Below are 14,474 nucleotides of genomic sequence, written 5' to 3' on the forward strand. Positions count from 1 at the left end.
CGGCCATCATCAGTGCCCAAACTAAGGCTCGCTTCACACAAGCGTGTTTTTGTGCGTGCATACGCATGCACAAAAACACGCTTCTATTTGCAACAATGCATTCTCAATGGTGTGTGCACATGTCCGTGCTTCACAGGCATGTGCCTGCAAAGATAGGACGTGCGTGCATCATAGTGAATGCACGCATTGTTTTCAAAGGAGCCGCGGCTGCTGCCGGCAGCTCCATTGAAAACAATGGTCTGCCGGCACCCCTGCATTCTTTTTCAGGTATGGGCTTTACATATAAGCCCTTCCCTAAAAAAGAAAAGTTTTAGTGTAGAAAAAAATAAAAATAAAATAAACTTACCTCTCCGCCGCTGCCGTGATCCCCGGATTAGGAACACATCTGCCGCATGTGGCAGATGTTTCCTTCATCCCCGCTAGTTAAAAGAATTCCCTGCTGCTACATCTTCCACATCAGTGACAGATGCAGCAGAGGAATTCTTTAATTCTCTACCGCAGCTGTCACACGTCAGCTGCGGTAGAGGATTCTGCTGCTAATTGATTTCAGGGAAGGGCTTTAAATATTAGCCCTTCCCTGGAAATCAAGTAAAAGTGGTTTAAAAAACAAAAAAAATAGATACCCACCTTGCTTCAGCTGCTGAGCTCAGCGCGTCTTCTTCTGCTGTCCCCTGCACTGTGGTGCTGTCCCCTGCACTGAATGTTATTCGCTGAGGTGCCGCAGATGTGTTCTTCATCCCCGCAGGGGTCACGGCAGCGGTGGACAGGTAGGTATATTTATTTTTATTTTTTGTACACTAAAATGTTTCTTTTTCAGGGAAGGGCTTATATGTAAAGCTTTTCCCTGAAAAAGAATGCAGGGGTGCCGGCAGACCATTGTTTTCAATGGAGCCGCCGGCAGCAGTCGCGGTTCCATTGAAAACAATGCACAGACCTGCATTCACGCATGTTTTTGCACGTACATGGGTGCGCACCTATGTACGCACAAAAACACGCTCGTGTGAAACCACCCTAAAGCTGGATTCATCGCTAAAGACAATCTAGTAGTTTCATGCACATCACTGCAAATGGAGGTAATAGTGGGTGGATGTCAAGGCAGAACCTGAAATAGGCAGCGTGAGAACAAATGTCCTCATGCTAAGCACCTGAAAATGGTTCTGCCAGTCACAGGTGTCTGTAATGATGGTGCCAAATGGTTTTGGATGGTGGACTATGAAACAGTTGGAGCTGCTCATTGTTGTCAGGTTGATCAGATGATCCTCTCTACAGGTGGTCTGTCAAGGGTGTCCTGAGCCCGATCACCTTATGTGCATGCCCTCACACATTCACTGATCCCAACACTTCCAACACAGTCTAGACAGAATGACCCAGGTGGTGGTTGATATGACCATCAAGCTTCTCGCATTTGATTGCATTTTAGAGGTGCCTAGTGGTGAACAAGCTCTACAAAAGTGGAAATGGGCCATTACACACTAGTACTGTGAGAATCTTTTTATAGGTGAAGGGTAGAACCACTCTTAGGGCCTCAGGTGGCAAGACCATAATAATTTGCATATCTCCCTAAAATGTAACTGCATGCCGAGTGAATGACATCACTGAATGACTGTGATTGGCTCATCAAGCACTGGCTGTGATTGGCTCAGGTTGCGGTCCTGAGCCAATCACAGCATTCTCTTACTGGAGGCGGGTTATTCAACCCATGTTACCAGGAAGAGAATGCTTGGTCACCTCTAAGGACGACAAGGAAGAATACCAACGCGCACGGAGAGCAGAGAGAGGATCAGAGACAGCACCTGTCAGGTGAGTATGAGCTCCCCCCCCCCCTCCCAAAAATAAGACACTGTTCCACTTTTGGGGCAAAAATTCATATAAGACTGACTTATTTTCAGGGAAACATGGTATGCATACGTTCATTTCATGCCTTTTTTAGCAAGGTGCATTTCAATATGGCTTATTTGCTAATGGACCTCTCACAGTTTTCCCCTCAACCCCCCCCCCCTTTCTGTGTTTCATTCCTTTGTCCCCCACCTCCCTACTCCCTCCCCATATTCCTACCCCCCTACCCATCTCCCTCAGCCGCTATTTTTCAATTGCTTTCAGCTGTCCTAGTTCTGGAGACAAAATTTATCTTTATTGGTGGAATGTTAATTAGTCTACACAATAATTTAATTGCTTAGCAGAACACAATGGTTTTCTTTTAGTTTTGCTCTTTTTGTGCTGTAATTAAGCTACAGGGACCTGCATGTCCGCTTTTGTTGACTGTCTCCAGGGTGCGGGTTACCTTCCCTGAGCTTTCTGTTGTACTTCAATAAAAAAAGAGATTGTTAAAAAAAAACTATAGCTAGGTCCAGGGGTATTTCAATTTTGGCTTTTCATGGCCGAGATGGCAAAACCTGGCTCTCAATTCCAGAAAGAGTGGAGCACTCAGCACAGCGCTGTTTGTGTAACTCTCGCTGAAGTGAATGAGAGCTACAAAAACTGCATAGGTCAGAGTGCACTATTTCAGTAACTCAGAAAGTTATGGAAACAGCATAGCATGCTGTACTATACTGTTTCTGTACCTCCCATTCACTTCAGTGAGAGGTATGCAATCAGCACTGCGCCAAGTACTCCACTCTTTCCATGGGCTCTAGCCAAGTAGTCGGTAGCCATGGCAGTAGTCTTCCATTTTTGCTATGAAACGCCAAAATGGGAATGTCGTTGCTGTTAGTCGTTTAGGGTCGCCGAGAGTCGAGAACGACTAAAGGCAAGTTCCCTCCATGTTTTTCATAATTTGCACTGCTTCTTTCAATTGTGTGATATCCATGCCAGTATCAGCTTTAACAGTATCAACCATCGTGTTCTTTGGCGGTCGGGTCTTCTTTTGCCACTGATCTGTCCAAGCGTTATAGATTTTTCTAGCGATTCTGCTCGCATTACATTGCCATAATCCGTGAGCCTGACCCTGGCCATCTTGTCCTCCAGTGATATATCGGGTCTTATACTATTCAGGACTGCTTTGTTTGTTGTTCTTTCTGTCCGGGATATACACAGTAGCTTTCGCCAACACCACAGCTCAGATGCATCAAATTTCCTTCTATCAGCTTTTTTGGCACTCTAGCTTTCACATCCATACATGGCTGTGGGGAAAACGGTGGTTTGCACTATCCTGTATTTAGTTATTATGCTGATGTGCCTACATTTCCAGATTTTGTCCACGCTTCACACCAATGCTATCCTAACCTATATGCAGAAGTGATCATGCGAAAAATAGACCTGGACGAATTGAAAACCAGGGTGAAAATAGGTGGCAGAAACATCAACAATCTCTGTTATGCAGATGACACAACTCTGCTTGCAGAAACAGAAGCAGGTCTGAAGCAGCTGATATGTAAGATTAAACTGAAAGTAAAAAAATTGGCCCTTTACCTGAATTTAAAGATGACAAAAATTTTGACGACTGCAAAAAGTGGCAAAATTCAAATCAAAATTGACAATGAGGCCATAGAATGCATGCAAGACTTTATCTTCCTTGGTTCGAAAATGCACCAGGATGGAGAATCTATGCCAGAGATAAAATGGGAATACCTCTTTAAATTCTGCCTATTTCCCTTAGCTCTCCCTAGCTTTGATAAGCAGCAGGAAGCTGAACACTGATAGTTAAGCTTCTTATTTCCTGTTTTCACTAATCATAGAAATGAGGGCAGATAGGAAAAAGAGAGAATTGCATAGCAGCTATATGACTACACGGTTCTTTATGATTGGGCTGAGTGCTTCTGAATTGCTCTGCCCGATCATTAAGGGGAGAGCATAGGGAATCTTTTAGGAGCAGAATTATCCTGAACCCCTTTGGGGATGAGAGCCCTAAGCTGTTCCTTAGTTTGCCCCACCCTAACGCCAACTCTGCTGGTAGAAGTGTCTACTAACATTTGGTCATCTTTTGTATGAGAAAGAGATATATAAAGGATGTGTTTTAGATTTGGTGGAAACAGCAACAATTTTTAAGTATTAAAGGGAAAAAAAGAATATGGGCACTGACTACAATTTGCCATGTGGTAAAGAAGACACAAGAGTAACTGAAAGTCTCAACTAGAAGCTAAGCCTAAGTACATTAGGTATAAATAAGTTAATGGATTGATAATTCCTCTGTGTGCCTAAAGCCTGTGTAGCCTGTCTGATTAATGACCTGCTGTTCAGTAATAATGCTTCTGCTATGCCCATTAATAGTTACTTCCTTTAATACCTAAAACTGCACATCCAGGAGTTCTGCTGTGGGAAAACTTGGTAAAACATTGATCCCTTTGCAAATGAAGGCTGTGTGATTTATCGTCTCAAAGGTAGTAGATCTAGACTGTGCTAATTAAAATCAGGTTTTTTTCGTCAAAAGTGAAGTTAAAAAAATATAATTTCTCCTGGGCTCCAATGCCAAATCTATACCAGGGTTGCTACCTAATATGTTCCGTTTATAGTATTCTTTATGTGGCAGAGTGGCTTATGGCCCCCCTCAAGCATCAGGGCCTGAATGTGATAGCGCTTCTGCTGTGTTGACCTTATGGGTGTGCAAACTATGGTGGCTTAGGGTACATCAGCTATGAATCTTAAAGTCAACCTCTGATGCAGGACTGGAAGGTAGAGTTGTATATTGTCTGCAGCTGTTCTTCTCTGCCATCTGATCCATCCGTTCTAGGTGCTGGTTTTGGCCATCCAAGTTTACTGACACAAACTTCATACTACTGTAGTGACCTGGACTGGCACTACAGGATAAAAGTACTTTACCTGCAAGTTAAGAGCAATTATTCTAACTACCAATTCATTTAACAGAGGGTAGTTATTCTGGACTTCATTTAATAAGAAGGAGTTAGGAAACTAAAGAGTTATGGTTGTTTAAGCACTGTCATAAATCAGTTAGCTGCTGAGCTGTGACAGGCCCATTTTGCGTGCGCAGTAAGAAATTTATAACAGTGTTAGAAGACAGAAGTCAAGGGGCAGTATGGAGTGAAAAGGTAGTGAGCCATTCAGGTTCAGTTGGAGGGGAGAGAAAGGAACCGAGGTGGACATGGAGGAAGCTGACAGCCATGTGAAGCCCTAGCATGCACCTTCTTCCCCTCCTCTGTCCTGCTGTAATTAGAGAAGCGTTATGTAAACACATTCAGGAAATCATGTGTGCAACAGCCCATAAATTACCCCAATGCTGAGAGAAACTGTCTGTTTACCCAAACCTGACGTCCGTTCAAGCCAGCTCTGCTTCCTACCAGACAGCAATACAGCCACAAAGCTTCAGACAAGAAATAGAGAATCTTCATAGGAGTTTTGTGAGTACTAAAGAAAACGAGCACAATGTTTCAGGAATGGCAAAACTGTTAGTGGGGTTGATAAGGAGTATTTTCTCGTCAGCTCTCTCTATAGCTCTTCCTTAGCTCAGATGCTGTCTCCTCAAAGTTTGTATAAAGAGTTAAACAGTGTATATGCAATTTCTAGTGTTTAGGATTAATGCAGACAACCACAAGCCTGAAACTAAATGGTGGGCCTGTCATTTACCTACATACGTGTGTTAGTCTTATTTCGCTACCAAGTGCTTTTAATCCAGGCACTGGTGTCACGATCACTTAATTCCATTAGTCGTCCAGATCCTGTTATATATCTTCAACGGTGCATGAGATTACAAAGAGCATGCTGCACTCATTGCCATCGTGACACTGCTCCTCAGCCACATGTTAGAAACTGCTTAGAGAGTGCAGGCCTTTTCCCGCTTGTCGCCCTTTGCACTACTAATCCCCACATTGCATTGGTAGTGTTAGACTACCAATGCAGTATGCCTGTTCTCTAATTGGCCAGAGTGCACAGCTGCAACTACTTAACAACTCAAAAACAGGACCAAGAACTGTTATATTGGATGAGTGACAGAGAACAACTGCAGATACTATACCCTCCTCCTGTCCCAGGACAGAATTTTATCCTAAAACTAGAAAGTCCCTTTAATAAAAAAAATGTATAGAAATGTTATTTAGACTGAATTGCATTGTTATTAGATTACTTTTACATGGAGTTTTTATTTGGTCACAAGCAAAATGATAGAGGTGAAGTTGCCCCTCTTCTTTTGGGATGTTAAGAGTTGGAGTTAAGGTACTTTTACATGGAACAGTATCGACCCCGAGCCCACTCCACCCCCATTCAGTCAACAATGGTCATTTCTATGTAAAAACACAGGAACGACTGGGAAGGCCTGTCGGGTATCTGTTGCCCAACAGATTTTCCCATGTAAAATCATCCTTAGCCATACCTGCTGTTTCAATTTTGAGGACCTTTAAAGGCAAACAATCAGTACCGGACCTGGGTAGCTCTTCTTCTGCATTTGATTAGGACAGGACAGTTCTTTTCACTAGCACCATTTCAATGACCTGTATAAATCTCTATCTCTGAATTGGCTGTCACAGAGAAGGGGCAGATTTAGCTAAGGGGGCTAGCTTAGCTATTAAGATAAGCCTGACTGCCAATCTGGCAGCACCAGCACTGACAACAGAACATTGATGGAGCTTTTATAATTAAAGTATATTTTTAAGTGCCATTCATTTCCAGTTGGGCAGTACAGAACAACCTTTTATTTTTCCTGACTAACCCTTTAAAAACCCTCCTTCCAGTTGATGAAAACCACCAAGGGCAATTATAATAATAATAATAATCTTTATTTGTATAGCGCCAACATATTCCGCAGCGCTTACATAGACGGGGGAATACAGAAAGACAAAAGTACAAAAAATTACAGAACCACGGTTACAATCGTAATCAGTTGGTGGAAACAATAGGGGTGAGGGTCCTGCTCCAACGAGCTTACATACTACAAGTAATGGGGTGATACAGAAGGTAAAATGGCTGGAGGTGTGCACAGTATCGCGCGATGGAGAGTGAGGGATGCTACATACAGACAACAGTCAGACATTTAGCTATGCGACGGCAGGATCAAATATGACTACAGGAGCGGTTTATGTCAATTGCCACAGTTCAATAAGAATAATTTGGATCTACAGAGAAAAGACTTGGTTGTTTTATGCTCCTTAAGGTGAACAATCATTTTTGCAATAGGGTTCATTTAAAGGGAACCAGTTTTTTGCACAGTGAAACAATCCCAGAGCTGCACTAGTGCACTTGCACACTTTCTCAAACTGCTTTTGTTATAAATGTTGATATAAGAACACCTCCGAAATTCATGTTTGAAGTTCTCCAGTACCATATGTAAATGCAGCCAAGTGGTCTAGGGGGCGAGCCGAACCAGCTCCCTTAGGCCCCCCTCAGACAGGAACTTTTTACCACGATTATTGTGACACTTTCAGCACTGCGCTAATCGTGGTACAACGGTTCCATTGTTTTCAATGGGACTGCTCACACAGCCACTGTCAGCCGCTAAAACTATTTTCGAGCGGTGCTTGTTCTATTTTTGGGTGTTTCAGCATTTTTAAGCGCTGTGTGTCGCCCATTGAAATGAATGGGCAACATTTTCAGTGCTGCTGAAAACGTGGCACAACTTGGTACCACGTTTTTGGAAGCAATAAACACCCTATCTACACTATGTGAGGAACAAAAAATACCCACCTAGCAGGCGCTGTCTCAGTCCATCCCGCTGCTCTCCAGTGCTTCATTGAATGGCTGTGATTGGTTCATTGAGTGCTGACTCTGATTGGCTGAGCAGGTGCTTAAAGAACCAATCAGAGCAATCTCTTGCTGGAGGCGGGGTGTTCAACCACGTTAGCAGTAATAGATGCTCTGTCGAAGCTGACAAGTGCACGGGAAGCCTGCAGGAGTGCAGAGAGCAGCGGGATGGACTCGGACGGTGCCTGCTAGGTAAGTATTGATTTTTTTTTCAACTTCCTTGGCTGTGTTTCTCAGCCGTGCTGAAAACACAGCAAGAACTTTGCCAGAAATGCATGACAACGCTGCTGAAACCATAGTAAACACAGTGTTTCAGAAAACGCCTGTGTGAGGGAGGCCTTAGCTGCATTTTTTCAACTCAGTCCACCTCTTCACGTGACGTGAATGACGTAGCTGGTGTCATCCACTCATGAAAAACTTGCGCTTCACTATGCTCCCTGTGCATGCACAGATAAGGTATCCCATTTGTGGGCAGATTCAAGTAGCTTATCTGCTGGAATTGTTTCACTGTGCAAAACAATGATGACGGGTTCCCTTTAAAAATGTTACTCTATTTGTCTTCTGCAGTTGCTCAGTTGAGTGTCGTGAATCTGCCCTCAAAAGGGCTAGATGAACTGCACATGCATTGGGGCAAGATCTCCCGATGCATGCGCAAGATTTCCTAAGCATACTAGTATGCTACAGAGGTGGTCCAGCCAGCCCAACAAAGACGGGCAGGCTTATTCATTGGACCGCACACTGGGAATTAGCATGTGGCACAGGAAATGATTCAGCCTTATTTTATAGGTATGTTTCCTAAAATAAGTTTGAAAAAGTGCACTTCTCCATTGTTTTATAACTTTTCCAGCTTCTGTTTAAGCCAAGGGCATTCCCATGTATAAATAAGGGTGCTTTTACACCTGCGCTGGGGATTACGCATCCCTGCTCTGTTCGGGGGAACAGGAAAGGGAAATCTTCGTGGCTTAACAGTTCCGTCTCTGGATGGAACCAAAAAGCTCCAGGCGGACCTCATTGACTATAAAGTGTCCGCCCTCCTTCCGCCTAGCTGCCCAGTTTTGGGACAGAAGAAAAAGCACTACATGCTTTCAACGCAGATATGAAACCACCCTAATACTTTGATCAGACCTCAGTATTATTATTCACTGCTCTACATTAATTACTCCCCTCCTCTTCTATTATCATGATTCTCTAGGGATAACTACCCATTTATTCTACTAATGAACCAAGCAGAGAATTTTCTTTCATATCCAGCTCAATCTCAGTGCTGTGCTTCCACGTTTTCTTTTGCCACTTGGCTCGGAAAAGGAGTGGGCATAGAAGATTGAGCAGACTTGTGATTGATCCCTTCTTGGAATACAGTAGACTCAGCTCATTATCTTTATGACAAATGTGCCAGGACTTGTGAAGCATCAATCACTGTTGCTTGCATGCAGAGGAGATCATGTTAGCAATGTCCCAGCCACTCTATTTTGCAAATGTCTGCAACCAATTATTCATTATCTGCCTAATCTAGGTAGGAAAAAGCCTTCTTCTGCTTGGTAATGGCAGTTTGAGATTCGTCTACAATGATACACAGCTCTGTTCTTCCCTTGCTTCCCACTCATTCCCCTCATTGCTAGGAATGTGTAATAACTGGCTTTCACATGACGTAGTGACATGCCTGTTAATTCTGTGTTAAATTGACTCACTACGCTAGTATGAGTTTGTAAGTCATATGAGTCATTGAATGTGCATGTGAAATTGTAAAATTACTTTATGTACAGAAGACAATATAACACGTATAGATTCTCTTATTTGTTACAGATCAATAAATCACACCATATAGCCACGGAGGACGACGACGAGCTGATCAAAGAAAAGGAGAGCTACACGTGTGCCGTATGCCTAGATGTGTATTTCAACCCCTACATGTGTTATCCATGTCAGCACATATTCTGTGAGCCATGTTTACGGACACTGGCGAGAGACAATCCTACAAGAACTCCATGTCCACTTTGCAGATCAATTATTACAAGGGTGCACTTCCATTCAGGTAAGGCCAACTTATGAGAATTGTAACAAACAATACCGGTCAAAAGTTTTAGAATACCTCAGTTTTTCCCGTTTTTATTGATATTTACATAGTTTAATGTCTCAAATGTACTTTGGAGTGAAAGCATAGACCAAAGAAAGAAGTTAGGAGGAATAAAAATAATTGATTAACTTTGTTTCATCAAAATAAATCTAGATTTTTCTCTCTTCAAAGGAGGCTGTAGGCGATGTAGAAGTTCTACACAATCGAGGCATTCTTTCTACAATTGTATTCAGATATTGTTTAGAAATTTCTTCCCAACATTGTTGTAGATGTTACCTCAAATGTGCAGCACTTGACTGCTGCTTTGCTTTCACCCGTCTGTCCAGTTCATCCAAACGAGCTCAATAGTGTTTAAGTCTGGAGACTGTGAAGGCCATTCCATTCTTTGAAGCCTACTGGCTTTTTCTTGTCTTCTTGGCATAACCTAGAAGTATGTTTTGGATCATGTTCGTGCTGTAATATGAACCCCTGACTAACTAGGTGTACACCAGAGGGTATTGCATGGCATATCAAAATGCTGTGGTAGCCCTTTTTGTCCAGTGTACCAGTCACCTCCTGCAAGTGGCTAACTCTAGATCCAGCAAAAGAGCCGCAAGACCATCACGCTCCCTCCTCCATGTTTTACAGTTGGTGTCACACACTCAGGAACCATCCTTTCTCCTACTCGATGGCATAAAAAAACTGCATGATTTACCAAAGATGTAAAATTTTGATTCATCGGTCCATAAAACCACACACTCGTCAGTAGTCCAGAAGTATTTTTTCAATTTTGCAGTCTTAGCAGTGGCTTTCTTACTGATACTCTACCTCTCAAACCTGCGGGTAGGAATCTGCTACCATTTTCTTCAATTCAGGAAAAATATTAAATTCCCCCTTCAGAGTTTTATATATTCCTCCAAATAAGAAAACATATTCACACGCACGCAGACACTCAAATCAATATTCCAACAATTTTAAAAGATCGACCATCTATTAACTTTAACCGATACAAGAATCGTACTATACAAATCTACGAATTTGTATCTGACGAAAATTGAGGATGACAATCCCCCAAAAATCATTGCGGCCAAAATAGATAGTGTCCTTAAGGGGTTAAAAAGGAATAAAACATAAACTGGTGAAAAATGAAGTGAAATGGGGATCAAATTACAGACCAACTAGTCAATTTTGTTAGCCGTTTGATCACAGAATAAATGGTGTAATGGGTGTATTGCTTGAGGGTGGAGAATGGCACATAAAGCACAGGTTCCATCATCTGGTTGTCTTGTAGAAGCAAGATAATGGTAATAGCAGTGTTGCTAATGGTGGCAAATACTGCTTAGTCTCTCATAGAGATGATGAAGACTATACATAGCCTAATCAATGGGGAAGCATGGGAAAACTGAGGAGATCCAAATCAGAATTCATAATGTCCGCACAGGAAGCCAATGATAGACCTTTAAGGTCTACATAATGCTGCAGTGCACCATATACTCCAAAAGCAGCATAGGGTTAAATGTAAAATGAAAATAGTGCGCTAATGCTGGTATTTGTGATATATTCCTTTTAAAGCGTGTCATACACGTTAAATACAATTTATGCGATCCTACTAAATGCACTGTTATAGGGAATAGTGCTGAATCATCAAGTCTTGCTGGTGCTGGCTGTAGGCAGATTGTATAACAGTATTACTTTGGAACATGACCTCATTTTTATCTATTTAATTACAGATCTCAGCAAATGTTCTGTTGCTTTCTTTCCAAATGAGTATCTTAAAAGAAAGCAAAGTTTTCAGAGAGCAAACTGTGCAAAATGGCCTCTACCCAACTGCAACAGACTATTCAGAGTCTTTGGAGGTAAGAAGTTAAATGTGTATGAAGTTATAGAACTACTAACATAAAGGTACCTTGTGCGTAAGAATACAACGGGCTCTAGAAAAAGGTCATCTTCATCAAACATTAAAATAGAAAAATGCTGAAGCACTTGCGGGATGGTAATCCTTCCAAGGCAAGAGGAGTCACCTCTCCTGCATGTTACCCCATGGGTTTTATTTAATGGTTTTGATAGATTGTTTTTTCATGGCTTTGTATTTTGTGATTTTACAGCTATTTTGCCTTTTAGCATATATAATATATATATCTAAAAAATATATATAAAAAGAGATATACGCGCCAAGACGTCTATATGCTATGTAATGCTTGTTGCAGCTAATGGATAAACGGCATGTGCCAAGCCATTCAGAATGAAAAACTTAATAAATTAACCCCTTAGTGCCTGGCCTTTTTGCACCATACTGACCAGGCAATTTTGTTCCGTTTTTACATCATTACGTTCTGAAGAGCCATAACATTTTTATTTTTCGGGTAATGTAGCCATATGAAGCTATGTTTTTCTTTTTTTAGGATGAGTTGTATCTTCTAATTATACCTTTTTTTGTACCATTTCTTTTACGGGGGTTCACCATACAGCATAAATGGAATGTTACTTTGATTTTCTGAGTCAATTCAGTTATTACAATACCAAGTTTTTATAATCTTTTTTTGCGCTACTATTTTTCTACAAAACACTTAAAAAAAAAATTGTATTTGCATCGCATTCCAAGATCCATAACAATTTTAATTTTTTTTCTTTTAATTGCACTTACCATTTGGTATAAATAATATAATTTGTTAGCTTTATTGTTTGGGTTAATACAATTCTAGAGATACCAGATTCATATATACATCTTTATTGCTTTTGGTACAGTAAAAAAAAAAAAATTATATTTGTATCACCACCTTCCTTGACCCATAACATTTTTATTTTCTTGCCAAATGAGCTGTGGGCGGCATTATTGTTTGTGAAACAAGCTGTAGTTCCCTTTTGTACCATTTTGGAGTACATGAGACATTTTGATCACTTTTTTATTATGCGTTTTTGGAGGCACGCAAATGAAAAATATCAAATTTTGCATTGTTTTTTTTAAAAAAAATGTATTTATGCTATTTACTGTGTGGGATAATGAATCCTTACAAATGTGTCGATATGTAATATGTTTATTTTTTTTCTATGATTAGGGGGGTTTGTAGGGAAAAGACAGGTTTGTTTTTTCTTCATTAACGTTATTTAACTTTGTTGAATTTTTTCTTTACACATTTTGTTGTCCCTAGGGACTTGAACATGCGATCTTATTTAGTGCAGAGTAGTGTGCCTTTGACAATTGCAGAGATGATCGGTGGAGCTCCCTTTCTCTGTCACCCACTTACATGCTGTGATCGCTACTGATCATGGTTTGTAAGGGGTTACATGGTTGGGAGCAAAGGTTTCTCCGATCCCGTCAGTTAATGACCCAGCTCTTCCCTTCCTTAGAATAGGCCTCCATAAAACCATTCCAAGATCCATAACATTTTTAATTTTTCGGCAATGGAGTTATGGGAGGTATTGATTTTTGTGGGATCAGTTGTAGTTTCTATTGCTACCATTTTGGGTTACCTGCGACTTTTTGATTAGTTTTGATTTCATTTTTTGCAAGACAAGTTAGGTTGACATGTTTGCATGCCTGGCAGATCTGGAAGCCTTAAAAAGGTCTACGACTGCCATGAGATTCCATCGGCACCCAATGGATGACAGGAGGCGCTACCTCCCTCTCCTCTCTCTTACATGCTGTGATTGCTATTGATTATAATATGTGAGGGGTTAAACGGTCAGGAACAGATTTATCTGCTCCCTGCTATTCGTGCAGGGACCCAGCACTTCCCGACACAAGATTCCACAGCCTAGCCCCTTAGTGACTCTTGTACAAAAATCGGTACAGCTGGTCACTAAGGGGTTAACATTGCATATGGATCAACAAGGGCGGGGGGTGGGGGTGGAAACAGGCTGAACTACATGGAAATTGTTTCCCTTCAGCCTAACATACTATGTGACTATGTTGTGAATACAATGTGAAGAGCGCCTTCCATATGTGCTGTACTAACCTCTTCCTTTTTATGGTTGTTGTGTTTTTTGGGGACCTTTTCTGACTACACCTGTGTTTTATGGCAGATTTCAGGAGACACATGGATCCTGTACGAAGAAGGCAGTTTCCACACGGGGAGCACAGACTTGACTTTGAAGATGAAAGCCGCGGTTGGAGATTTGATCTGGACATGATCATTATATACATTTACTCCGTGAACTGGGTGATTGGATTCATTTTACTTTGTATTTTGGCCTACTTTTTTCTCTCACTCTCGTTTTAAGAAGACGTGTCTGTAAGTCATAATAAAATTAGTTCAAGTTGATGAAGTGTCCATAGTATTCTGTGTATTTGCACCTGCAAAGAAATACAAATCATCAGAGGCATTCTCAGATAATGTGAAGTTGCTTCACTTGAATTCACCTGAAGGGAATTAAAGGACTTGTTTGGAAAATGCATTTTCAAATACCCTATTAGGGCTCATTCAGACTGCTATAGGCACAACTAGGCTCACCAGCATGGAGCTTTGTTGCACCTGAACGAGGGGAAGATCTTCCCCTTCAATAACTTTTAAACTCAGTGCCAGAGCGCAGGAGTTTGAAAAAAGAGACGGGAAGGCAGGTGCTGCCTGATCTCTGCTGCACAATGTATTTACTACGTGGGGGAAAGTAAGGGCCATAACATAGGTCTGTGGGTGGAGGCCCACATGACAAGGTTAACAGGGAAGTGATAAGGAAAGTTAACAGTAAGCAAGAAAGAGGAGTTAGGAGGGGGATGGGAGAAGTTACAAAAGTGGGGAGAAGACCGTTGCAGACATCAGAGCAGAAGAAGACTGAAGCAGGAGAACAAAGAAGAGAGAAG

General features: G+C 41.6%; 1 protein-coding gene across 2 annotated transcripts in view; it reads left to right on the forward strand.

The window, feature by feature from the left end:
* Positions 1 to 13,938, forward strand: part of RNF180 (ring finger protein 180) — a 56,896-nt gene extending 42,958 nt beyond the window's left edge. For both annotated transcript variants that reach the window (XM_066601868.1, XM_066601869.1), the window contains exons 5-7: positions 9,427 to 9,655; positions 11,407 to 11,532; positions 13,700 to 13,938. In XM_066601868.1, the coding sequence (XP_066457965.1) occupies positions 9,427 to 9,655; positions 11,407 to 11,532; positions 13,700 to 13,896 (552 nt within the window). In that variant the 3' untranslated portion in view covers positions 13,897 to 13,938. The remainder of the gene's footprint in view (positions 1 to 9,426; positions 9,656 to 11,406; positions 11,533 to 13,699) is intronic.
* The last annotated feature ends 536 nt before the right edge of the window (positions 13,939 to 14,474 follow it).

The sequence above is a fragment of the Eleutherodactylus coqui genome, chromosome 5 (genome assembly GCF_035609145.1).
Source record: "Eleutherodactylus coqui strain aEleCoq1 chromosome 5, aEleCoq1.hap1, whole genome shotgun sequence".
Lineage (NCBI taxonomy): Eukaryota > Metazoa > Chordata > Amphibia > Anura > Eleutherodactylidae > Eleutherodactylus > Eleutherodactylus coqui.